General features: G+C 39.3%; 1 protein-coding gene across 2 annotated transcripts in view; it reads right to left on the bottom strand.

Annotated features, from left to right (window-relative positions):
- The window catches only part of LOC106938801 (aminopeptidase O-like), a 69,391-nt gene that overhangs the window by 14,753 nt on the left and 29,148 nt on the right, over window positions 1-25,490 (bottom strand). The window contains exon 9 of one of the 2 annotated variants that reach the window (XM_015020970.1): window positions 884-1,000. In XM_015020970.1, coding sequence (XP_014876456.1) covers window positions 884-1,000 — 117 coding nt within the window. Of the gene's footprint in view, window positions 1-851; window positions 1,001-25,490 lie in introns of both variants that reach the window. The other variant, XM_015020971.1, reaches the window with a different exon arrangement.

Raw genomic sequence — 25,490 nt, 5'->3', positions numbered from 1 at the left:
ATAGACAATGCAATTTTTTCTATTGAAATATTTTAATGCACCTTTTCTCATTAGGACTCAGTTCAGTAACTGCTCAAGTGACTCCACAACAAAACATCTGAGTCCCATTAGACGCACTGCAGCCTCAAAAACAGCTCGTATAATTAATAGGAAGCTGTAAAAACCTAAATATGTATCAAGTTTTTCCTTTTCAAAATGAGCCATGTGTTAACGACAGAGGTTGGTGTGGACAGTTTACGGGTTTCTGCCACAGCTGTGTTTTCCTGTACTTTACATCAACTCTGTACAGCAAAATAAACTTGGTTATACAGTCAAAAATATACAAATACTGTTTTAAAAGTACACACACACACACATATGTATGTATATATATATATACACACACACACACACACACATATAAAACCTACATTGGCTTATAAAGGTATTCATCACATTTGAACTTTTCTGCATTCTGTCACATCACAGCCACTCACTTCAATGACTTTATTATTACCTACAAAAAGTGGATAAGTGGACCCTAATGTAATGCAGATGGAAAATTCAAGATGTTTAATTTTTTTTTTTCCAACTAAAAACCGTGATCATGAAACACGGCAGTGGTAGCATCATGCTGTGGGAATGCTTCTCTTCTCTATCACCTCCCAGCAGGGCATCATCCTTAAGCAAACAGGCAGAGCTGCAATTGCATATTGTTTTTAACCACAGCATATTTAGGTGTTAGACCTACCTAGTCAAAGTCCAGACCTTAATCCAATGACAAAATTTGAAAACTCCAAGGTGTATAGAAATTTATACAAGATTTTTATCCCTGTAGTCGAGTTCAGAGAACTTTGGTTATGTTTGCTCACTTGTCTGAGCTTATGTGCACGTTGTGTCTCACCTCAGCATCTTGTTTCTGCAGATTGTAGGTTTTGTGCAGCGCGCACATCGATGACACACTCAGCTCCGACTCTTCCAGCAGAAGCTCCAAAAGCATCACCAGCTGCTCCGTCGTCAGCTGAGGAGACAAAACGGTTTATAACATCAGTAGAGGCTCACTTATGAAACTTACTCTGACACACTAGTAAAGATTACACGTCTAAGCTTCTTCATTGCAACAAACAACACCAAACAAGCAAAATTATCCAAGCTTTCAAAATAATTTAAATACCGGATATTGCTTGCAAGCACATTTGTATTGTTTTCTGAAAGCTTAATCTTCTTCTCTGTGCCTTCACGGAAGAAAATCAGCAGAAATCTGGCACTTAATTGAACTCCTCAAACACAGGAATATGAGAGATGCTAAATAAATAAATATGATAATGTGGAAGGATATTGGGCTGCAAAGAAATATTACAGGAGAAAACGAGACGAAGCGAAAATATTACGATTGGAGAGCAAGACAGAGAAGTGAGATGAAAGCAAGCAGGGATGCCGTCTGTGTTAGCTTTGAACCAAAAGAAGGAATCCTGTTTGGGAATAAACAGTGCTATAAAAGTCTATTTTTGTTAGCACAATTATGCTTTTTAAGCATTGGAATCCCATAGTGCAATCATTTCTGGGTCTTAAAATAGAAAGGAAAAAAAAAAGAACAAATGTTTTCAAGAATTTCTGGCTTTTGCCTCCTTTTATCCTGTTGTCCTGGAGTAAACAGCCTTTTTCTTTTTCAGATGACTAAAATCTTCAGAGACGAGTATTCTGGGAAACCATGTAGGCAGAGATATGAGAAAGTGGCTTCCTCCTCTGGGGACAGCTGTGCCCAGCCTTGCCTGCCTTCCCTGCTGGGTACACCCAACACTTTCTCTCCCCCCCTGCTCCCAGCCTGGGACACAGTTAATGGCTGGAGGCCCCATAGAGACCAATGTGAAAATGAGTATGAAGTTTGTGTGTGACTGAGAGGAGGCAGAGTGCGAGAAAGAAACAACACATCCTACCTTAAGTTGGAGTGAATGAATCATGCATGAATGTCATAAACAACGACCTTAAGTCACGTTACAACAGGAACCTTGAACTTATTCTATTGGTATTTTATGTGAAAAGGAGGAAAGTAATACATGCCTTTCAAAATTTTACAAATAAACATCAGAAGAAAGAGTAAATACTTTGTAAAAGTAACCTTTGTAAAATGAATGTGCTTTAACATGAACCGTTGTAGATGTGGCACCATGTTTAGGGTTGTGTTGTGCTGGAAGGTAACCCTCCATCCCAGCCTCAACCAGGTTTTCTTCCAGGGTTGCCCTGTACCTCGCTACACCCATCTTCCCATTAACTCCAACCAGATTTGCATTGCTTGTGGGAAAAAAAAAAAAAAAAGACATCTCATGTTTCTTTGCTTATCTGTTTTGTTCTCTCAACAGTGACTTTCGTCTCCCATCTTTTCAACAAAGTCCAGGTTTTTCAAGTGCGCAGCCAATAGTTTTTCTGTCAACAGTCGTGGCAGCTACTTAAGATTAATGCTGTCAGTTTTTGTTTATTTTTTAAGATTCTAGATCAAACAGGGTGAGGTGCTCAAAGCTTGATGCTTTGCTTTAAAAGATAACCCTGATTTAAAGCAACTGGCAACTTTATCCTCACTGTTGCTCTCCAACGTTCCCTAATAGACCTCTGAAGCCTTCGCAGAACAGCTGGATTTATGCTGATTTTCAATTGAACAAACTGTACTTTTTGTAGCAAAAAGCTTGGAAACCATCTATTGTTACCCTTCAGTTTCACAATCATGTTGTACTTTGTGTTGAACCATCACATAAAATATGAACAGATTACTGGTTGTGACGGTACAAAATCTGAAGAATTTGAAGAGGTATGAATATTTCCGCAAGGCGGTGCGCTGCTGCAACACACACGCACACACACACACACATTTACAATAGTTAACATGTGATATCCCGGATTCCCTTCACCCTCTATTGACTCCCTCTTTCCGTCTCTCTTCCCTCCATTTTGTGAAGGCTGAGTGTTTTCTGAAGTGACGTCTCCATCTTCAATGAGTCTCATTGGGGCCCACCCATGATCTCTCTCAGCCCCCCACCCCACCCACCCCTCCCTACTCTTTGAAAATGAGCAGTTGGCAGCAATAAAACACCGCTCTCACAGGAGCGCTCACACAACCTCGCTGCACGCCGTGACTGTGAGGTCCTGTTTTGCCTGTATGTATTTATGTTGCTATGGCGGTAATCAATACGTCTGCACCAGTGTCTCCAGAAACAAATTCCTGGTCAATGATGATACATTTGAAACTAGTTCACATTGTTATTATCCCGTCACACACAGCGTGCACTTCATGGCAGACGGGGATGGAACCGTCTCCCTTATCAAACGTAACCCGTTCATGACTTCAGCAGCAGTTAACAGCGGCGCCCGCAAACACTATCCTGCACTTTAACAGGGACACGGGATTTGCCGTTGCTGGCAAAGAAGGACCGTATTTTCTGTTACTTCAATCTTACAATTAGCTAAAATTTACAGGAAAATATCAGGAGCTGTTTTTCCACCCCACAAAGTCCAATACGAGTAATTTGTTTCCCACGCTTCTGCCTCAAGATGGCCTGAACTGTTTCCTTAAAGAACCCCTCAGGAGAATAAAACACGTGCCTGAAAGCAGATTACTTATTCACACAACGTTCTCTGCTACTTTTTCCTACACCTGGAATTTCTTTCTCTGTGCTCCTTCAAATTTGTGGTGTTCATTTTGCAACCTTAAAAAAAAAGACGAAAAACTTAGGAGAGTGAACAAGAAAAATTCAGAAATGTTTTCACAGTGATTAAGCTTCTGTTTGTGTCATACAAAACAAGCTGGGAGAGAAACAAATCCACAGATGATTTTTTTATTTTTTTTTTAAAACAAACTTTTCTCAACCAATAGTTTTTATACTGTCTAGAAACCTGCAGCACCCTCCACATTAATTCTTAAAAATGTCTCTATAAAATAAAAAATATATATATATCACAGCTCACAATAGCTTATTTTCACAAATAGAAAAAAAAATGAGACAAATCTGTTCTTTTCACTCAGTGGTGAAAAATAAATACCTCACGAATAAATAAATGTTACCAGACTTTTGTAATGTCTGAAAAATTTTATTCATGTCTTTATATAATGCAATTAGCACAAAAAAAGGTTTTGCAGCATAAACCAGCACTAATGTGGCACAAATGTTTAACTTACTTTCTGTTAAGTAGATACTCAGAACTTGAGATCCGTCATTCTCCTGTCTCAACCATGATGGATTAGCAAATTCATTTAGCCTCAGTCCTAAACCAGGGGTCTGCTACATGTGGCTCCAGAGCCACTTTTACTTGTACATCCCCTACACAACAACACTGAGCAAAACCTACACTTTATATGTTGTTCTTATTATACATCTCTGCCAAATTTCAGCAGAATTTACTGCAATTTTATGTGTTTTTCTCTCAGTAAAGACTTGATGATTTTCTTCATTGCAAAATCTAAAGCAAGGGAAAAAATATTTATATAATTTTACACTAGAACAAGAATTCTATAGTAAACATATTTCTGAAACTGAGCGAGATATAATTTTTAAAAAGAGCTGAATAGGTTTTACAGCTCTCGACAATATTTGTTTGTATAGACAAGATTTCTCTACAAAATGCCTCACACTAAAGAGAAGAGTAATTTTGTCCTGATCACATGATTCATGCTGTAAAACAAACTAAGAAAACTCACAGAGACAGCTATGGTTAAAGCTACGGGTTAAAGGTTGTCTGAATGTAAACATGCAGTATATTTCCACTGTGAGGCTTTCACCTGTTTGCTTAGTCAAAGCCATATAGAGAGTTGTTTTTTTGTTTTTTTTTCTTTTGCTGGCAGGGAATATTAGGACCAGAATCCATGCAATAAACAGACTTTTCCCAGAATTTCCAGAATTCTACGTTTTCAGGCCGTTTTTAAATGCAAGAGCTGATAGTCAAGACAGATAGAAAATCCTACAGCTGAGACTTGGAAATTTAAATGTTTCCCAAAGTCTACTTTTTCCCCCTATACTTATCCAGACCTGGAAAACACCTAAATCGAATTCCAAACTTTTCCAGACGGCATCATCTTCCATTATAACACAATCAACACGCCAGTGTTCACAATCCGCTGACAGAGGTCTGTTTCGCCATCTGTACATTGAATTGAGCTTTGTTAGGACCTCTGGGAAATATGCTGCTGAAATGTCCCCTCACACACACTGACCTCTAAACCTCTACAGAACAATGACACACAAACACCCATGTGTGTGGATGTAGGTATAAATACAGACTGGTTAGCTGACTGACAGCTCAATGCCACACAGCAATAGTAAAGACAGGAAATGATCTCCAATAAGCTGTATTCATAGCTTATTGTATTTAAGCTATGAATACAATAAAACGGTCTTGTTTGTTCATTACCTCATAGGGAGCTTTTCTGGCATAGTCTGCACCTAAGGAACAACAGTCGGTGCGATGTCTTAATAAGGACAAACCCAACCCCAGTGGAGGCATTTTTAGTGCAACAGACAATGATTGGAAACCTGAGCTAACCTGCCTTTTCATACAAAGCACCTCTATTTATGGTATTTCTATCGGTAAAAAATCAGAATGAGAAGACGACAGAATGAAAGTTGCCTCTGATCCCTTTGCACCTGCTCCTTTGGAAAATGTTGAACGTGCCAAAATGTACTTTCTCCCCAGCAATCCATCACTTCAGTATTTCTGTGGTAATGACACTTGGCGCCACTTTTTTTTCTGTTTGAGGGGGGCAGAACCTTGTACTCCATCAGGAGGCTCTAATTTTAAAATAAATCGGATTCAAATTATTAATCTGTCACTTACATCCCCTTTGCTAAATAAGGTCAGAACACCTGAGAAAGTCGATTCAAATGTTTCCTGTTATTACTGCAGCCAGACATATGACAGACATGCTCAACCCTGCAAAATTAATCTTCACTGTCATCATCTTATGTTTTTGCTTTAACAAACTAAATACAAAACAGACAATGAGTAATGAAACACCCAATTGATTTTGCTTAAAATATATGTATAATGAGGCTCTTGACATGAAATTTACACCAGACATCAGCAACAAACTAATCCAAATATACAAAGAAAAAAAATACATATGTTAGTTTAATTAAATAACTTAACAGGTAATGGAGTCAATTGACAGCGGGAATAGAAAGGATTCATGTCCCTTTGTCAGTGGAAATTAATCCATCCATCCATCCATTTTCTTCCACTTCATCTGGGGTCGAGTCGCGGGGGCAGCAGCTTCAGAAAGGAGGCCCAGACTTCCCTCTCCCCAGCCACTTGTTCCAGCTCCTCCGGGGGAACCCCAAGGCGTTCCCAGGCCAGCTGAGAAACATAGTCCCTCCAGCGTGTCCTGGGTCTTCCCCGGGGCCTCCTCCGGGTCGGACGTGCCCGGAACACCTCACCAGGGAGGCGTCCAGGAGGCATCCTTACCAGATGCCCGAGCCACCTCAACTGACTCCTCTTGACGTGGAGGAGCAGCGGCTCTACTCTGAGACCCTCCCGGATGATTGAACTTCTCACCCTATCTCGAAGGGAGAGCCCAGCCACCCTGCGGAGGAAACCCATTTCGGCACTCAACCACAATGGCCTCTATGCACACTCCCTAGGCGAGATTCCACAGCTGAGGAAAAAATACACTAAAGTTGATTTAAGATTTGCTGCTAAACATAAGGACAAACAAATTAAATCCCAAACTGAACCCTTTGGGTACAACTGCACACAGCATGGTTGGAGGAGAAACGGTACTATATAATGTGTAAGTACAAGAGGTGAAAACATTGTGTGGGATTGGTTTTTAGTTTAACGTATTAACACATTTCATTTTACTGAAAGAAAGATTAATAAAAAATGTACCACAACAGTCTTGATAGGAATATGCAAATGAAACCATGGACAATAATCCAAATGTAGTACCAAGAAAAATCTTAGTTTCAAAGAAAGAAGATAAAGCTGCTGTTACGCACCAGTCAATCAACTAACTGCAAACTTTATGGACAGAAGTGAAGATTAGAGTGCATGGAAGATGTTCCCAGTCTTCAGTTTTATCTTGAAGTGGTCATTGCCAACAAAGGATTTTCTACCAAGCAATTCATAAAGTTCAGCAGTTACTTGAGAGAGTCTGCTTTATTACAGATAAATTAACTATTTTGTATGTGTGGATTTACTCGAGTTGTTATGAACATCTGGTGTTAATTTCATGTCAACAGAAAATCATTCACTGAAAAACAGTTGACGTGTTCATCACTTGTTTTTCCTGCTGTTGTGATTACGGAATGCTACCTGCGTATCATCTCACTTTTCATTGGCTGTAGGAAAAACTATCATAGCATATACTATTTTATACCTGAAGATATAACATTTATTTTGATAGTTTAGGACTAATACAAAGGATGGGATCAAAAGAATTGACGGCTAGAAACAAAGACAGGAAATCCTTACTTAAAGTCAACCAGAAAACCTATTCACTGTGAAATAATTGCTATTTTTTCCCTGCAGAGGATGAAGGAGGCCGTAAAATCCATAAAGACCCTTGAGTTAAATTTGTGACTTGTGACATTATACAGTGAATAAAATTGGACTAGAAATTACTTGGCTTTAAAGGAAGACAGATGTTTCAGCAATACGTACCCCTACCTCTGTACCTACAGGGGGTGGGAGGTCTTTCTCGTTGAGCCACGCATCAATATGGGGGGTTGGAGACACTGACCAACTGTGACATTATAAAAGCAAACTGTAATGTCTGAGCGGCCGCTGAATCGTTCGTGCATGTGTGCGTCTGTGTGTGGTGCCATTCAGTCACTCGGCTGCCTTTTATTTCTTTCTGACCGCAGGCTCGTAAAGACACATTCTGGCACCGGCGGCCAAAGGACTCGGCCCGCCCCTCAGGTACTAAGGTTTCATTCTTTCTTTCACTCAGATCCTTTCTTTTCTTTCTTCTGTTGCCTCTGTCTCCAACGCCGTCTGCTGTCTGTCTCTGTTCCAGATCTTTTCATTACACCTTTTCAATGGGGCAAACTCTTGTGCTTGGCTCGGCCAATTAAACGCTCCTCTGTTGCCCTTTTTAAATATATTTGTCTGCCTTAATTCTGCACATGGGGCCCAGATCACTTGTCAGGTGGAACTGTGGAGGCAGTATTAGGTCCTCAGGAGGGACACGTATGTAAACAGATGTGACACCTTTATAAATATCCTCTTTAAATTGGCTCACACAGGTGCTAAAAAAAAACAAACTGAAAACTTGCAACAAAATTATTCGTGCAAAATTATTACAAAAGGTTTACTCGAGCCTTTTTATGTAACAATCACAAACTTTAGTGTTTTATATTGGGATTTTAAATGGTAGGCCAACACAATGGAATCCATAATTGTAAAATCAATGCATAAGAATAAAATATGTCAGAAGGTTTTAAAAAACAAAATCCATACTGTGGTGGTGTGCCCTTTACTCTGAAGGCCAAGGAACACACTGCACAGATCGGGAATATCGCCGCTGAATATCGCCTAGAACTCACCATGTCTACTCAGCATGATGCTGTGGGGAAGCTTCCTTGAATGATCAGTCAAAGCCTGTTCCTAAATATAGATCAAAGTGATGTTTTGAGAATTGATTTGCACTGATTCTTTCCATCAAATCTGAACTTGAGCTATTTTACATAATAGAATTAGTAAAAATGTTATTTGTTAAATAAAAAAAAAAAAAAAACTGGTATTTTTTCTTCTACTCCAAACTGATGAACTACTTTTGTTGGTCTCAAAATCCCAGTAAAACATATTTAAGCTTGTGTTTGTAAGAGAAAAAGTTCAAGGATTATGATAAGAAGCATTGTATATCATGGGGTCATTTTTAGAAACATCCATGAGAGATTTTTATTCAGATTGTAATGTGAGGACCGCTATAACCATGCTAAGTGACTATAGAGGAGAAAGCCCTCCTCAAACCACAATGATACAGCAATCTTTGTGATCCACAAAGTCTGAAGGGACATAAAACACGTTGCTCATATAGGATTTGTAAACCAATTTCGAGTAATGGTCAGAATGCAAACAGGCCTACAGGAGATACTGAAAGGTTACCCATGAGTCACATGTTGACCTTTCAACTTGTGCAACAGAGCTGCATGTTGTTCCATCATTTTTATTAAATGATGTCACACGTACTGCTGCTACAGCGCAAATGACCTCGACAATGACCGTTGGCTCCGACTGTCTATCTTTAATTTGATCATTAATAGCCCTCGTTCGGTTCGACGACAGCTCCAATCAACAACCGCAGCAGCCGCAGATAGCAGAATAAGGCAAAAGATTGTGTGTTTATGAATCTTAACCGCTGCAATCAGTCTGGAGCCTAATCAAAACGCACCAAACAGAAGTACCAAAACTGAGAAACAAAGGGAGAAAAGACAACAAGCCTCAGACGTTTTGACCTTGTAATCATCGCTTTTGGGACCAATTGTCTCAATGTTTTTCTCCAAACAAACACAGGCTGACAATAAGCCGACTGTCAGGACTGATCTCCAGTTTTGAAAATGATGGGAACGAATATGCAGGGCATGAAAGATACACGGCTAATCATTAGAGGCCTCTGGGGAAACGCGGACTGTTCTGTGAGCTGGGTAGATTTCACACTTTAGCGTGTGCTTTCCTTCCCAAATACCTAATATCTGACTGGCCTGTGTCCGTCTGGTGGTCACCTGAACAATGTTTAGCTGCAAGTTTAGAAAAAAGAAACGGTAAATCCGATGCTAAGATATAGGAACAAACAACACTGTTGTGGGATTCATCACCGCATAATGGAAAGATGGTGCTGGCGCTGTGTGGAAGTTTTTCTTCAGCAGGGACACAGAAACTGATCAAAACTAAAAAAAAAAACACAATCCTAGAACAAAACCTCTGAAAGATAGCAAAAGACTCAACAAAGGGATGGACGTTTACCTTCCAGCAGGACAATGCCAAACATATAACCGTGTTGGTGTTATGGTATTATGAGCTAAAATGGCACAAAGTTGAGACATAGCAAGTACAACACAAGTGCAAAAATAAAACACCGCACAGCTTTACAGTAAAAACAACACTAGCGACGTAAGGGGGATTTTAATTGATTTTTAGGTTTTGCATCTGAAGAAGGTTGGGTGTTTGCTATGTAAAATTCTGTCTTCCTGCATTTTGGAACTGATCCGAGGGCAATTAACGTGTTTTCCCTCCTACTCGTCACCGTTCTGACTCATAGCCACTGCACACACACACGGGCCCCTGAAACAGAGGAAGTTTAATTAATCTATGGCACTTTGTGCTTTGACGCACGCTGCAAATCTGAGCGTCTCCAGTGGATGCCTGCTTCTTAACGTTCCTTCTCCTCCTCCTCCTCCTCCCACGATCCGGTGTGTGCCTTCCCCAGTGGAGGAACACACAATTTCTCAAACGAAAAGGGCACGGGCCTCAAATTAATCTTTCTAGCTTTTTCACCAAGTTCCCTAATAGGTTAGTTGAAGTCACTATTAGAGCTTCTGCTAATATAAAAAAGGACGCTCTTCCCACTGTTTTCACTTAAAGGGTAAATTGAGTTTCATTTATAAAACATCTTTTAACTTCACATTTGTAGTACTTGGGTATTTTTTTTTGAAAATATAATATGCACAGCATTGTTATTGTTATTATTTATTATAACCATAAGGATCCACCACAGAGGACTGAACCCAGGTTTCTGTGGTGGCCTTTTTACCCTCCTGCGCCGCAACCGCCCATAAGCCTTTGAAAGAGACGGGCCTTTGAAACTAAACTGGAACAAAGACACTTCTGTTTGTGAGCGAGAGAGAAAAATCTGTAGCATTTGTAATCCTGTGACACATCCAAACAGCTGGACGTCAGTTTAAACAAAAGCCGAGGTGAGCGGACAGGATGGTGGAGAACAGGCTCGTTTTGTATGGCTGCACAAAGACGATGTCAGAGAAACAAACAGATCAGTAGATAAGTAAAAAATCCAATTGTGTATGAGAGCTGAAATATTGTTACATAGAACAATATTTCAGCTATTAACTATTATAGGAACACATTGTGGAGTCGTAGACTTTTGTAAGCTAGAGTGAGATGTTGCACTGAAGAAAATCCTTGGTAGCACGCAAGTGTAGCAGGACCTCAGTAAAAACTGGAAATTAAAATTAGTTATGTTCTTAAAATATACAAAACAAGACTCGTGTTTCTCCGCATGTTCCACAAAGTTAATTCTTTACACACCCGCAATATGGTTTCAACATAATATTTCTATTATAATCTTGACTTCAGAGACCAATGAAAGTGTTTATAATTACCTTTATAGAAAAAAAAAATTGTGTGCATTTAGTCTGTTGTCTGGTAAATCATAAATTATTCACACAGTATTTAAACTTTCCCGTCTAAGGTACAACAGGGTTTCACAGATGCACTGATCTGCAATTACTAAAATGATCAATCATACAATCCTTCAAATGAGGACGACAAGAGTGTTTTTTCCTTTACAGACCAAAGATGCACTGCCCCTCCTCACTTATTGCTGCTCACCGTCAGTCAGTTGACTGAAGAAGAAGAACTCAGCTTTGGTTTCATGGCGTACACTTTTAAGCATTTTCTGACCATACATGTTTGTAAAATCATGCGTCACTTTCACCTTTTGGTTTGCGTCAAACCTCACCAGGGTCCACATTTTCAGGCTTACAACAGTTCCACTGTTTAATCCACACCAGAAGTATCATAATAGATGAACTCTAGGCTTTTTTTTTTTTTTTTTTTTTAAAGTGGGCCAAGTTGCTCTGGTTGAGAATGCACTCCCAGGTCAAGACCTTATCTGGTTTGTGGATCTGTGTAGGGTACTGTAGGGGAATTTAAATAAGGAGTCATCATCATCCATCATCAATTTGCCGTCTTGGCAAACAAAGTTTTTATAGCTTTGTCCAGCAATACTGCGCGATCTTAAAAAAACTAAAATCTCTTTGAGTCAACAGGGAAAATTCAGGGTCCAGGAGGAAAACCCAGACGTCCCCCAACGACACTTTCTGGCTAATGCTAGGAGATCCCAAAACATTTCTAGACCAAAAAAAAAAATCATTTTTAATTTCTTAAGCAAGTTCTGGGTCTTCCCCAGGGCCTAATGTTATTGGATGTGTCTGAAAAACCTGATGCATGTTGGTGCCCAAACCACCACGGCTTAATCCTTTCAGCACACAGGAGCGAGGCTCTTCCCTGATCTCTCTCTGGATGATCGAGCTCTTTAAGTCTGAGTCTAGCCGCCTCACGGAGGAAGCTTTTTCAGCTACTTACATCTTTATGCATCTGATGACCAGAGTGGAGGGACAGAAAGTAGATGGGATTGATAAATCAAAAGCTTTGCTTTTTGGCTTAGCTCTTCCTTCTTCATAACAGGGCAAATGCCCTATTTAATTAAGATGTTTAAATAATGAGGTGGAGTTAAAGAATTTAAGAGAATCCACATTCTTAACATAAATATCAATTTCAGACTTACTTTTAATTTGATTTCATACTGCCCACTCCCTGCAGACATTAGGTCTTTAACAAGAAGAATGAAAAGTGGCGTTGGCTGAAAATAGGCCAGGCTCCATTTCCCAATGTCATTTGCTCTGTCAGGATTCTGGATAGGTGAGAGCAGCCAGGGGTTGTACTTAAATTTTCTCTCTTAGAGAAAGTATCAAATGACAGAAATAATAATAATTAAAAAAAAACTGACTCAGCCTCATTCTAGTTACTTTTAAGGAGTTGTAGACATCAGCGTAACAAGCAAAAGACATTTGATCCTAATAATTACCAGGCTTTAAAGGGCTTGCACAGAGGCACGTACAAAATAAAGGCTCAGAAAACTTTTGTCGGATCCGTGGCATTTCGCAGCAGATCGTCTTACAAATGTCAGCGTGCACACTGAATACAAAAAGCATGCAAGAAACATTGACGCATGAACACACGCACACACACGCACACACACAGGCAGCAAGGATTTGTCTATTCAAGCCACGTTAAATTAGACGATAACAATAATGGGGGTAAAAACACAAACATGCACTGGCAATGACCTCCAGCGCAAAGTGATAGCATCTACTGTTGTTGAAAGATACACTGAGATACAGAGATTGAGAGCCTTAGAGGAAAAAAAAACACAAAAAAAAACAGAAAACAAGATGGGATGACAGAGTCGGATCCAAAGTGGGAGTGACGGCAAGGAGAGGAGACAGCGGGGTAAGGCTAGCAGAACCGTCAGAGAAAGGTTGTGTTCAGGAGGAGGCCGGATTCCCCTGCAGCTCCGCGGCTATTCCGCCCGTGTGTGAGCTGTTTGACTCCCGTGTGTGTCGTCTTTTACGTGAACTCCAGATTGGCCTGGTTTAAGCATTCTGAGCTGACAGAGGTATTCAGGCTGGACTAGGCACAGGCTGACAGACGCACGCAGTTGTGCAGTCATGCAGTCGCATCGAGCCACACGCAGAAACAATGGGAGATAATAATGAAAGCGGGAGGAAGGTTAGATGATGGCAGAACACAACAGAAAGAAAGAGATGATTAGCGTCAGGACAGAATAATGGAAACACACATGGATACGTATACGAGGCCTTCTAAAAGTCATCAAACCCCTTAAACTTTTCAACGTTTTGTCACAGGCCAGTCCCAAATCTGGATTTTTGTAACAATCAGCAAAAAGTAGTGTATATTTGGGAAGAGAACAAAAAAGCATACATGGTTTTCAGAGTTTCTTTTTTACAAATAAAAGTCTATAAATTGCAGTATCCCAAATTTACCCACCTAATCCAAGGATCTCTGTAGCACCTCCAGAGTCACCATGACCCCTTTGGTCTAAATCTCTAATTAACGTTAGTTTTGTTAGGCAGGCAAGAGTTGGGGGGTTCACAGTTTTGTCATACTTGCCAAACCCTGTTTTAAATTTCACTTAAAGTTTATTCCTGACCTGTCTGCTGCATTCATTGGTTTACCAGATGCTGTTTTGTTCCACTAATATTCTCTATTTTAGAATATTAGTGATAGTCCAATATCATCCAGTTGCTCTATGATGTTTCATCAAGCAACTGGATTTATTATGATATTAACACGATACGGAGGAAGATTATGTATAAATCTGAAGGCACTGAATATAAATGCAGATCAAACTTCTGTAGATTATGCAGATCTTTGAGTTAAAATATGTTGAGGTTTGGGGTTGTAGAGTGACAAAATGTTAAAAATATTCATTGGGTAATATTTTTACAAGGTTCTTTACATGCCCTCATATCATTAAAAAAATATATATGCTATGAACAGCTTAGCAGGACATGATTTCCCAGTCTGAGGAATTTGTAGGAAATGTTGCCTGGAGAAATGCTGATGGCCTTTTATTTTCTTCTCATTTTAAAGTGGATCTCACAAGATCTGTATGAAGATAAAGGCTGTAAATCTACAGTGTGCTTGTCCCCGCGGGTGGTGTTAATAGAACCCTCTCTCTGCTATTACTAGACAAGTTCATCAGAGAAATAATTTTTGCTTAAGTGTTGTATGACCTCTGTTTTATGGGAGTCTTTCCCCTTTGAGCAGGACATATTTCAATTGCCACTGTTGAAATTATCCACGACACTTTTTGCATCTGAACACCTCACAAAAACACTTCTCAGAGAAAACTCTCCACTTTCCATCCAATTCATAAATGTAAAAGTATATTTTTAGAGTAGGATTTTTTGACATATGAAGTGACTGCAAAACGATGTTTTCCATCTGAACGTTTGTTATGGCCAAACTTAAAGAGCTGGTTAAATAATAATCACCAACAAGCATTAATCATTCATGTAGCGGCTGTTTTTCCCTTGTTTAATGTAATTATAAATCATCACACCACACCGTTTACAGAATTAAGTACAGCTTCAAGAGGAACAGTCTTTGTATGCAGGTTGCTGTTTTAATTTAAGGCAATAGTTATGTATATGTTCATAAACAATCATAATGATTTAATATTTAACATTTCCCTTATGATTTAATAATTGAATTTCCTCAATCTTTTAATTTCTCAGGTAATAATAGATTCAATTTCCTCGTTCTTACATTTCATTCATAAAGATTTTCTGTTTTCATTGTTCAATGTGAGAAAATAGAAACGGGTCGAGTTTCTGGCTGCTATTAAGAAAAGAATAAAATAATAAGAGCATATTGATTTGATTTATGAAACCGTTAAATTCCTTTTTCATAGTTCTGACATTTATGAAATTGAATTTAGTAAAGAAAAACATCCTAGCCTCTATTTTTGTAAAAGATGAATTGGAATGTAAAGGATGTAAATTATTATACGTCTCATCTGATTGTAGTATTAATCTATGTTTTTTTTTGCACAATGCCATATTTGGCAACAATATGCTCTTCATAAAATCTGTCTTAGACTGACTGTTCTTTGCTTGTGCCCCCCCGACCTCCATTTTTTGGTTTACAGGCAAACAAACCTACATTATGGATGCAAATACTTATATATATATTTACCTTTTTACAAAGTTGATAGTATTGGAAAACAAAAATTGATTTACTGGTTTGGTTTGGGTTGAGTAGACATGAACCAGAAGATTTTGATGCCAAACCATTCCGTTATAAACCAGCAAAAGTATTGTAAAGTCTGTTCTCCGAGCTACAAGGAACCAGTGTCTGGACTTTAGAACTGGGGTGATGTGCTGCATTTTTGTGGTTCGAGTGAGAATGTGATGAGCAGCGTTCTGAATCAGCTACAACTGTCTGCCTTGTTTAGGCAGACCTGTAAAAACACTGTTGCAGTCATCAGTGTGATTAAAGATAAAGACGTGGATGAGTTTTTCCAAGAAGAATGTTTTTTTTTTTTTTTTGGGACATTTGCTTGACATTAGTCCACTCGGTTCCAACTGGTCCAGTAGCACATATGGCTGCCTTTACTTTGTGTGCAAGCCTGTGTGTGTTGTTGATGAGGCTAAATGTGTTTTGTCTGTCTGAGGGTGCTGTAGGCTCCCCGGTTATTACCAGCAAAGACAGATGTTAAAGCACTCAATATGCAGCATTCTCAGACGTACGCAGACACAACATTACATACAGTACCTATAAAAGCGACTGGGTGACGCCTAAATCAGGCTTTATGGGAAAAGTATTGATTCATTTCACACCACTAAAAAGCCAGTTCCCTTTTACAGCTCAGCCCAATATTGCCATGACTCTCCACTTTATGTGTCTAAAGTGTCACCAGCTTTTCAACACCCTGTGACCTACACACAGCTCTGTATTTTTATTGCACCGCATTACACCAAATGTCTAAATTTGTGTTTGACTGGTTTCCAGAAAGAATTATGTGCAGTTACGCGAGTTTACTGGCTACTAGTTTTTGTATGCGTTGTCGACAACATATTTAGAAAGCTGTTCTCTTCCTCTCCATCCTCGATATGTTTTCCATGTGTGCTGGAAAGGCAAACACAGCTGCACTTTAATGACACTCAAATGCTTTTGGGATTCCGAATGCACGTGCATGCGTGCATATGTATGTGTGTATGTGTATGTTTGTTCTCTTTGACCACTTCAGTAAAATGCCTGTTTGAGCTTCTCCCTCAAGCTATGTTCAGACTGCAGAACCTTCAGTTAGTTGTGGTTCAAAGAACCACTTCATGCGATCAGAGTAGAGATGTTTCTATCTTGAACGATCTATGATGCAGATGTACAGCGAGTGCTCAGAAAAACATAATTGCATAGCACAATGATTGAACTACACCAGACAAATGCATAGACTAGCTACGAGTCAAAGCACTGCACTGCAAACCAATACAAAACACCTTTATAAGATAAAAAGCAAAACTTTTGCTATACAGTAGTCGCAGGGGGTTAGAGACAACAACAGAGCAGGAACAGCTATAATCCGTGAATACTTTAGGCCTGCCTAGCGTAACAGTTCCCACACCAAATATACTTTAAGATGAATCAATTTAAACAGTGGAAACTGCCTTAGCACTACCACTGAAACTAATGTCTACATTCTTCCTCATCATTGCTCTTGAGGTCACAGCCAATCAGGACCAAGGAAAATAAATGGCACTCCTGGATTGGTTATTTTGCAAATGTCAGTCACTAGCATATCTAGGTATTTCCGCAGCCCAAGCTGCATTTTCTCGCGGATATGCATCTTTTGGATATTTTAGATATGCTCTACAAAAATATCACACAACCGCCTTTTTATCATCCTGGGTTTACACTGCATGTGTCTCCGCTGAGCACTTTTCCAGAGGAGCAGAGGCTTGAGCTGCAATTCTTAGTTGGTATATCTGCCGTGATCAAGCTTCTCACGGCAGAAGAAAAACGTCCATACACAACCACTCCTCACTACACCTCCTCATTTACCCACATAGCAGTGAGAGGACAGGAAGTTCTTGTAAGAGATGAGACAGACAATGAGCTTTAAATGACCCTGAACACAGAACAGCTGATGAGTGATGAATGAGAAATACACTCTGCAGATTTCTTCCTCTAACTTTCTTACCATATCTACAACACTTTATTAACATGGCACAAGTACACCTGTCTCCTCTCTACCTTTGGAAGTAAATGTGCATGTTCTCATACCACATTTGAACAACACAGTTACATGTAGTCTTAGTGTTCATTCCTCCCATTGGTTTCCCAATCTGTTTCAGAAAGAAACCTCATTGTCAGCTACCTAACCAGGCGTCTTGTGACTTGTACTTTCAAGTCATGCAGAAATATCTTTTGACATCACGGCATGAAATAAAAATGTTATATAGGGGAAGCTTTAGGCAGGTTTCATACCATGTGTTCAGCATGTGCTGAGAAGCATCGTTTGCATTTTAACTGCCGTGACGATAGATAAGGGACTCCACATCAGCCGACAGTCACGTGCCTGTAAGTTTCAGCAACACTGGAAACCTACAGAGTTTTGAAAGTTTTGCCTAGTTTTCATAAATCAAATGTTTTTATAAGGATCGTTCCAGTCAAAGGACACACCAAGAAACTGAATCCTTTGGTAATTTTTGGGTAGGCACAACCAAATATAAGATGTTTTACCTGATTAACTTGGATGTGCAGAGCAAGGAACACCTCAGATTTGGCTTTTCACTCACAAAATGTGTCTTTATTGAGCCGGACTTCTAAAATCAAGCCATAATAACCTCCTAAAAACTTATAAAGTTCAATTTTAATGAACGTTTTTATAGTACAAAGTATTGTGTTTAAAAATATTTCACATAAATTCCCATCTATACATGTACAACATATACTACTTTTAACATATAATAAGGATTGTGTGAAAGAGTCATGCCATGACCCTGAATATATTTAGAAATCAGCATTTGAGTAAATATTTTCATCATAGATATCAAAATTATATAAATAACTGATTATACGAAAGTGTCTGCTTTACCAAACACAAAGACTTCACCGTGTAGAAACACTGTGGAGGTTGTAGCAGGTGCTGCAGCAAAGCACACACTGCACATTGCTGGTGAGAAGCTGGCATGAAACACAGATGGACACACAGCTGTTCATGTCCTCTGCATGGCTGTATTTAAGGGACACCTTTAAATATTTATTTATTCAATCACACAGTTGACTTGCGTGGTTTTATTTGCAGCTAAAACTGGATCAACAGCTTTTTGATTAGAAGTGTCCTTTGAATCAAACCGCTGTTGTTTGCTGCACTGACCCTTTGATTCCCACTGATTGCATCCCGGTCAGCACTTTCCACAAAAGATACAGCAAAAATTGATGAAGCTACCAGAATGCTTTTATTGATCTGTTGTCTTTCTCTGGTTCTGTTGACTTTTTAGATGTCCAGGGTTTAGCCTTTTGTTTTTTTTTTGCCTTTGATTGTCTTTTGTTCCTTTTCTTTTCAATATTTTCTAACAATCTGGTCTATCTGTAAAACCACCAGAATGTTTTCTCATCCTGCCTGCAACTGAAAAAGAACCTGATGAGAAGTAAGTTTCAAGCACACAATAACATTCCTTCACGCCAACGCAAAAATCATAAGCATGAAACTGAGTAGCGCAGGTTGTTTTCCTCTTCCCTGTGGTCACTTTTTACTTTCCACCTGTTTAATCTGGCAATGTCTGCTCTGAACGACAGCCAAGCAAACAGCTGCACAATACAAACTTCTATTTATTTATTTATTTATTTATTTATTTTACTTTCCCACTGGATAGAAAAACACAAACCATCCCAGAACATATCAAGGTTTGATGGAAAACTTAATTAACTTGGCACATAAAAGTGAATCTAATACTGAAATAAATGCACCTCTGTTTATCCTGACAATCTTTGCTGCGATTTATGCAGTAGAACATGTGGAATACCTTCTTTGAGCAAAAACCAAAATGTATTTCATGTGAAGACGGGTGCGTTGGTAGTAGCAGTAGTGCTCTAGATTAGCCCTTAGCTGATCCCCTAGACGGCCTACTGATGGAGAAACACACACACGCAGACACACAGACATTCTTCTTCCAACCATTTCCCATCCTGATGTAGAGTCTGGCCGGAAACAGCCATTTCCCTGAATGTTCCCATCTCTCCTCCGGCATACTCCCTCATCCCTGATTCATTGCCAATAAATCACACTAAGAGGCAGACACAGAAAGAGTGAGACAGACTTTGTGATAAAAGGCATAAGAGATTAGGAAAAGTGGCGAAGGAAGAGAGGAAGACAAAATGAAACAGTTGACAGTGCACTGGAGAAATAAGAGATGTAGGGGGAAAACCAGATGTGTGAGTGTCAACACTTCACACACTGAGAGGATGCCAAATATGGCTGAGTCTTGAATGGAGCAACAAAACAAAAGCAGATGCTGTGTTAGAAAAAAATATATATTTATGGTATGGATTGTGTTTTCAAGTGGTACTGATAAAAAAAATTAATAAATACAGGTAGACTGGGAAACAGGAGGACAAAAATGTTGGACTACCAAATGTTTCTTCCATTCCTTTAAAAGAAACACAGCATGCTGGCATTACATTGCTTGTCTATTTCACCTTGAAAACTTTGATTTCCACTTTTCAAAGTGGGGATGCACCAAGACAGTGACACATATTGGGAGATTTTTAGTTTCATCAGCCAGTCGGATACTACAATATACATCATGCTCTGCATTTTTCTAATTTTGCCCCTCCCATTTTACAACATAATCAGAGTTCATGGGACACACCATAGTTAAGTATTACTTAGGTATGAGGTAACTTATAGTTAAGTTACCTCATATTGGTACAATAAGTACCAGTAAGGTAGGTTTCTTCTGGCTGAGTGAAAAAAATATTAGCTATTTTTAGTTTGAGGACACATAGAAGTGTGAGAAGCAATTAAAACAAAAACAGCCTTTTTTTTTTTTAATTGAATGCCTAATTCTAATTATCTCTACTTCAAATCGAAAGACTAACGGCAAGTAAAACAGACTGAAATAATTCTCTACATAGACCACCTCCTCTTTTTAAATCTTCTACTTATAGCTTCATAATGTGCACCACCTGCAAACCCCACCCAAATGAACAACCTTTTGATCAGGGCCTTTTTGCTCTCCCACACAGGGGCTCCAGTTACCATGGCCGCTCCCCCCGCCCCGTCCGACCATCAGCATCACACCTCATTACAGCACAAGAGATTTCAGGCAGCACTCAAACATAGCTAATTTTTTTGTGGGTTTACATTGTCTACAAAAATAGAAGCTGGCAGCATTGTCCCTGCGGCACACCAGCACTGCAAGGTCCATTTAGTAGCTGCTTTGCAGCTTTTGATCCAAGTAGCTTGCCTTCCAAAATAGAAATGAATGATGCCACGATGACTGGGCAAACACAAAAACTCCAAAACAGTCGTTGTAGTGGAGCTTGCAGGAAAACAATACCTTTCCCCAATTTATTTGTTTAAAAACTATACTTTCAGATCGCAAAACACATGGAATATTAACTATGGGTGATGTATTTTTTCCACAATGTTTTCAGGTATACCTACCACCGTTAATTGTCACATTTGTAGATGTTTTCAGTTTTTTAAATTATTGTTCTGAATGCACATACTGGCAACTTTATTTAAAGAGAGGCTAAGAGGAATAGACCTCTGAGTCATTTCATATATAGGGAAAAAATATTGTTTTGATATTCAAGTCAACGTTTACAGACTAAGCAACTTAAACTATCAATTAAAAATCGTCTGTTATGTTTATTCTAAAGGAATTATAAAGTGTGCAGCTAAACATGGCACCAGAAATTGTTCTTAGTGTGAAACTGTTTCCCTGCAGAATAAATGTAATCAAAGGTTCTGGATTAAAAGATAAATTCATTAATAATATAAGTATATTTGAATACTGCTGTAACTAATCTGTACATAAACTGATCCCATCGATCAGGGTGATGCAGATTCCCATCCTCCTGAGCAGACCAATCGACACTGAGCTGGGAGCTGACTCATTCTCTACATATTCTGTTGCATCTACAGTGCACAGAAGGATTCTTGTAACCGGATTGTTACTTAATCTGTCTCTGCAGAAACTTAGTACATAAAAATGCATGTGTATCTTAAAATGTTATGTTCCTCATATGATATTTCTATATTTTCCAGCTAATTGGAAGTAGTCTCCTGGAAATGAGCTCTGAACACTTCTGTAATCATTGAAGGTGTGGAGTTAAAAATAGTGTGCCGTAGAGTAATTTAAAAAGGAATGATAAGAATTGAGGATTACACCATTTCCTGGAATTCGTTTATCCAAGGTAAGAGCTGTACAAACACTGCCTACATGCAACGCCTTATATTTGCACCAAATGCAGTGTAAATCAGAACAATACAGGCTGAAAATATGCAGATCATACCTTTCAGTAACATCAAAGACTGAATGTACAGTCGGATTAGCGCAGATGGACATGTTATGTGCCTAAAACTTAAGCATAGGAATTTTTGTTGCATCTGCTTTCCATTGAGCCCATTCTACAGACCAGTTGTTCCATGAAAGCCTGAGATTATTGAACACACTTTCCCAGAAAGTTACTCTAAGGTTTCATAGAGGGTTCAAGCCTTTGATGATGCCTATGCTCTCCAGGTTAACATGGAATTCAATAAATGTAAAAACCGGGTCAATTACAATTCCTAATGTAAACCTTTACCAAGAAGAAAGGCATGTCATTAGTTGACCCGAGATCCCTTGCTACTCTAAAAATTTCCCCACAGGGTTTCCTGTCCTGATCAGCAGGGGCAGATGGACCCTCTCATTAAAGTGACCGCAGTTGAAAATGAGAGCAAAATGAGGCCCATTACCATGCAGGCGTGACTAATATCCTTTTACAGACCTCTCCACACACACTGCTCACATGCACACGCAACTCCCGTGCACACACAAGTTGCATTCGTACCAAAAAAAATAAAAAATAAAAAAAATAGAAAGGCCAGATGTGCAGGTTATGATGCTCGTTAATCAATAAGGGTAACTGAAACTGAAACAAGGGGAAGTTGGTAATAAACTTTGTCTCTACAATATTGACCAGATCTGGGGCTACTCTGTGGGGGGCGTCTGGAACCCACTATGGATACCTGCATATACAGATCTCTGTGAGAGTGCACATGTGTGCATGTTCCTAATGGTCCCTGATGTCATTAATGAGAAATACAAAAACCGACTCGGTCTACACATCCACCTTATGAGACCATTTCACCATCATTACCATCACTTTCTAACTCTTTTTACACATCTGATGAGTCTTAATGGCTTCGACTTATGCATTCTTTTTGTTTTTCTGTCATATAGAAAGTACCACTGTCTCAGACTTTCTGCTTTTGTGTATCTACCCTGGCTGGAGTTATGGCCAAACCTATTGCTGCCAGTTTTAATATGCTTTCCTGGATGGAGCTTTTCCTGCCGCTACCTTGTCACTTTTTTTTTTTCTTTCCCATAAAAGGTACGCCTGTTCCAGTGCTTTTGTATGTAGCTGTGTTTGATTCACGGATGGAGTCGTTTATGGAGCTTTGGCTGCCATTACCTTCACCTTCCACTTTTTTTTCCCCCAGTAGGAAGCACTCCTGGCCCAGTGCTTCTGTGTTTTTCAGTGTCTTCTTCCTGCCTTCCTCTCAGCCCTTAGCTAATAATGGAAGATGGTTGTTCTGAGGGAGCATGGTTGTACCGGAAGTTTCTTCCTGTGTGGTTCCTTTCCTCTGCTGCCACTTTCTTGCTCAGGAAGATAGAGCGCTACAAAATTAGTGAATCAATGCGATCACCTGAGCTTCCTAAGATAGACAACTTTCATCAATTGGCAAAATGTAATAACTGAATTTGGCGGTATTGTGTTATAATGTGGGTTGAACTCGGCTGTACGAATTGCATTGAAAAGAACTGGATAGATTCAAATTGCATCTGGAGCAAATTGGATTGAATCTAATTGGATAAGAATTTGTCCTGTTTGTCTTGTAAAGTGCTTTGAGATGACATTTGTTGGGACATGATGTTGTATATGTATATAAACACTGAATTGAATTGAAAGGAAAAATATATCATTTTTGTCATGTGATACTCACTAACACATTCATGACCTTTCGATATTTTTGCAATAACGAATCGACCAGGGTCCTTGCTTAAAATTAATTATTTATCCACAAAAATCATCCTAACCTGAACCCTTTCCATCTCATCAAGTATTTTTCCTTTTTCCGAGATTTCCATCTACAATCATTGTTTGCATCGTGTTTGTCTAATTTTTACTTCATTTCAAATTTCTGAAAAAAAAAACCTCCCTCCCTTCATCTCCGTCATACCCTAACTTCTTCTCCCACATCACATTCTACCGTCTTGCCTCTTTCGTTTCGAGCGTCCTCAATTGCCTTTTGCGATCACTTCTGCTGATTGATTTATAACCTTGCAACAGGCTGGTAGACGGAGGGAGGAGAAAGAGAGAGGAGGATCAAGAGAGAGGGAGCTTAGCAAGAACAGGGCTGTCGGGGTGTTTGAAGTACATGAAGGAGTAATATAAAATACACCTGGTCCATCCATGGGGCACTCACTGTTCCTAGAAACAAAAGAAGGGGAGGGGGACACAGGGGAGGAGAGTGGAGAGGGTCGGTCCGCAGGGGAGGGAGTGGGGTCTCTCCGTTTTTCCTTTCAGACTGGCTTTTATGGTGTTACTTCAAACGCTGACCTCCCACCCACCCCCCTGCTCCCTCGCTCCATTCGTCCGTCCATTTGCGCCTCCCTCCTCTTTCTCACTATTGTGTATGGCCAAGTGGACAGTAATTGGCTATTCTTTCATGAGGCTGATTTCAGCAGCCCCCCTCACCCCAACAGGAAGGGGCCCTTTAGCTGCCTCTCAGAAGTAAGTGTATATGTGTGTGTGCGCGTTTGTGTGTGTTGTAAAATATGCCAGACATTTAGGTATCAGGTGGTTTTAAGAAGAGGGGGGTGGTGGCTGCGCTGGCATTTTATTCACAGCAAACTCAGGAATTTAAGGTAATCTCATCATGTTCCGACACGGGATTTTATGAGACGCCAAATGGGTTTAAGAATCAGCTTAGACGCGTTTAAATTATCTTTTTAATATTTCTTCAGTTACAAATGCTTTAAGCTTGAGAACATTGTGTTCAAGAAACAAAAAAACAGAAGTCTAAAAAGGCAGCTGTCTTGGCAAGATTTTATTTCATGACACCAAGGAGTGCTTGCCTAACTTATTCATGAGATAAAATGTGTTGTAAAAAAAAAAAAGAAAAAAAAAGAAAAAAAAAAGATGAGTGGTTTCGAAAAGGTTTTCAACAGTTTACAACATCTGAGCGTATTGTGAGTGATATATAAAAGCAGCTCTACTCTCGCTAATGACTTCTGGCCCTCGGTGGCTCATAGATCAGTGTGTGTTCATTAATGATGCAGGCGTGCGCGAGTGTGTGTGTGTGTGTGTCAATTAGTGGGTGGAGGGGATTAGCTGTCTCCAGAGATTCCTAATTAACACAACACATGCAGGCAAAACTGCTTTTTTTTCCCCTCAGTTTTCCACTGAATTTCTACCTTTTTATGTGGTTATTAAAACTTTAAACTGACAGGAAGAATGCAGAAACAAGTAAGCTCAGAGAAAATAAAGACTACCTGTAAAGTGTTGGAGGTTTTTTTTTTTGTTGTTTTTTTTTAGCGAATTTCTCTAACATTAGTACAACTAGTAGTAGACAGATGTCGTTTCTCTTTCTGTTTGAAGAAAAGTGAAGAAAAATCTCAGAGAAACTGGATGACAAACATGCATAATGTGCTTATTTTGCATACAAGCCCAAACATGCAGTTTTTATTTTGAAAAATTAGCTTTCATCTTTAAGCCCTCGTCTTTTGCTTCATGATTTCCAAAGCTACACAAGCCATCGCATTCAATCCTCCAGCAGCGACTCTGCACCCATAAACAGAGAGATGCGAGTTAACCTAAGACATATCAGCTTTTCTTAAAAAAAAAAAAAAAAAAAAAAAAAAAAAAAGGTTTTTTTTGGGGGGGGAAGGGTAAAAGGGGGGTTTTTTTTTTGGGGAAAAAAGGGGGAT

Source organism: Poecilia latipinna, unplaced genomic scaffold, assembly GCF_001443285.1.
Source record: "Poecilia latipinna isolate Pla-1442-1.1 unplaced genomic scaffold, P_latipinna-1.0 Scaffold2693, whole genome shotgun sequence".
In the NCBI taxonomy this organism is placed as follows: Eukaryota; Metazoa; Chordata; class Actinopteri; order Cyprinodontiformes; family Poeciliidae; genus Poecilia; species Poecilia latipinna.
The sequence above is the reverse complement of the archived record's forward strand: the minus strand, read 5'-3'. Positions and strand labels throughout refer to the sequence as shown.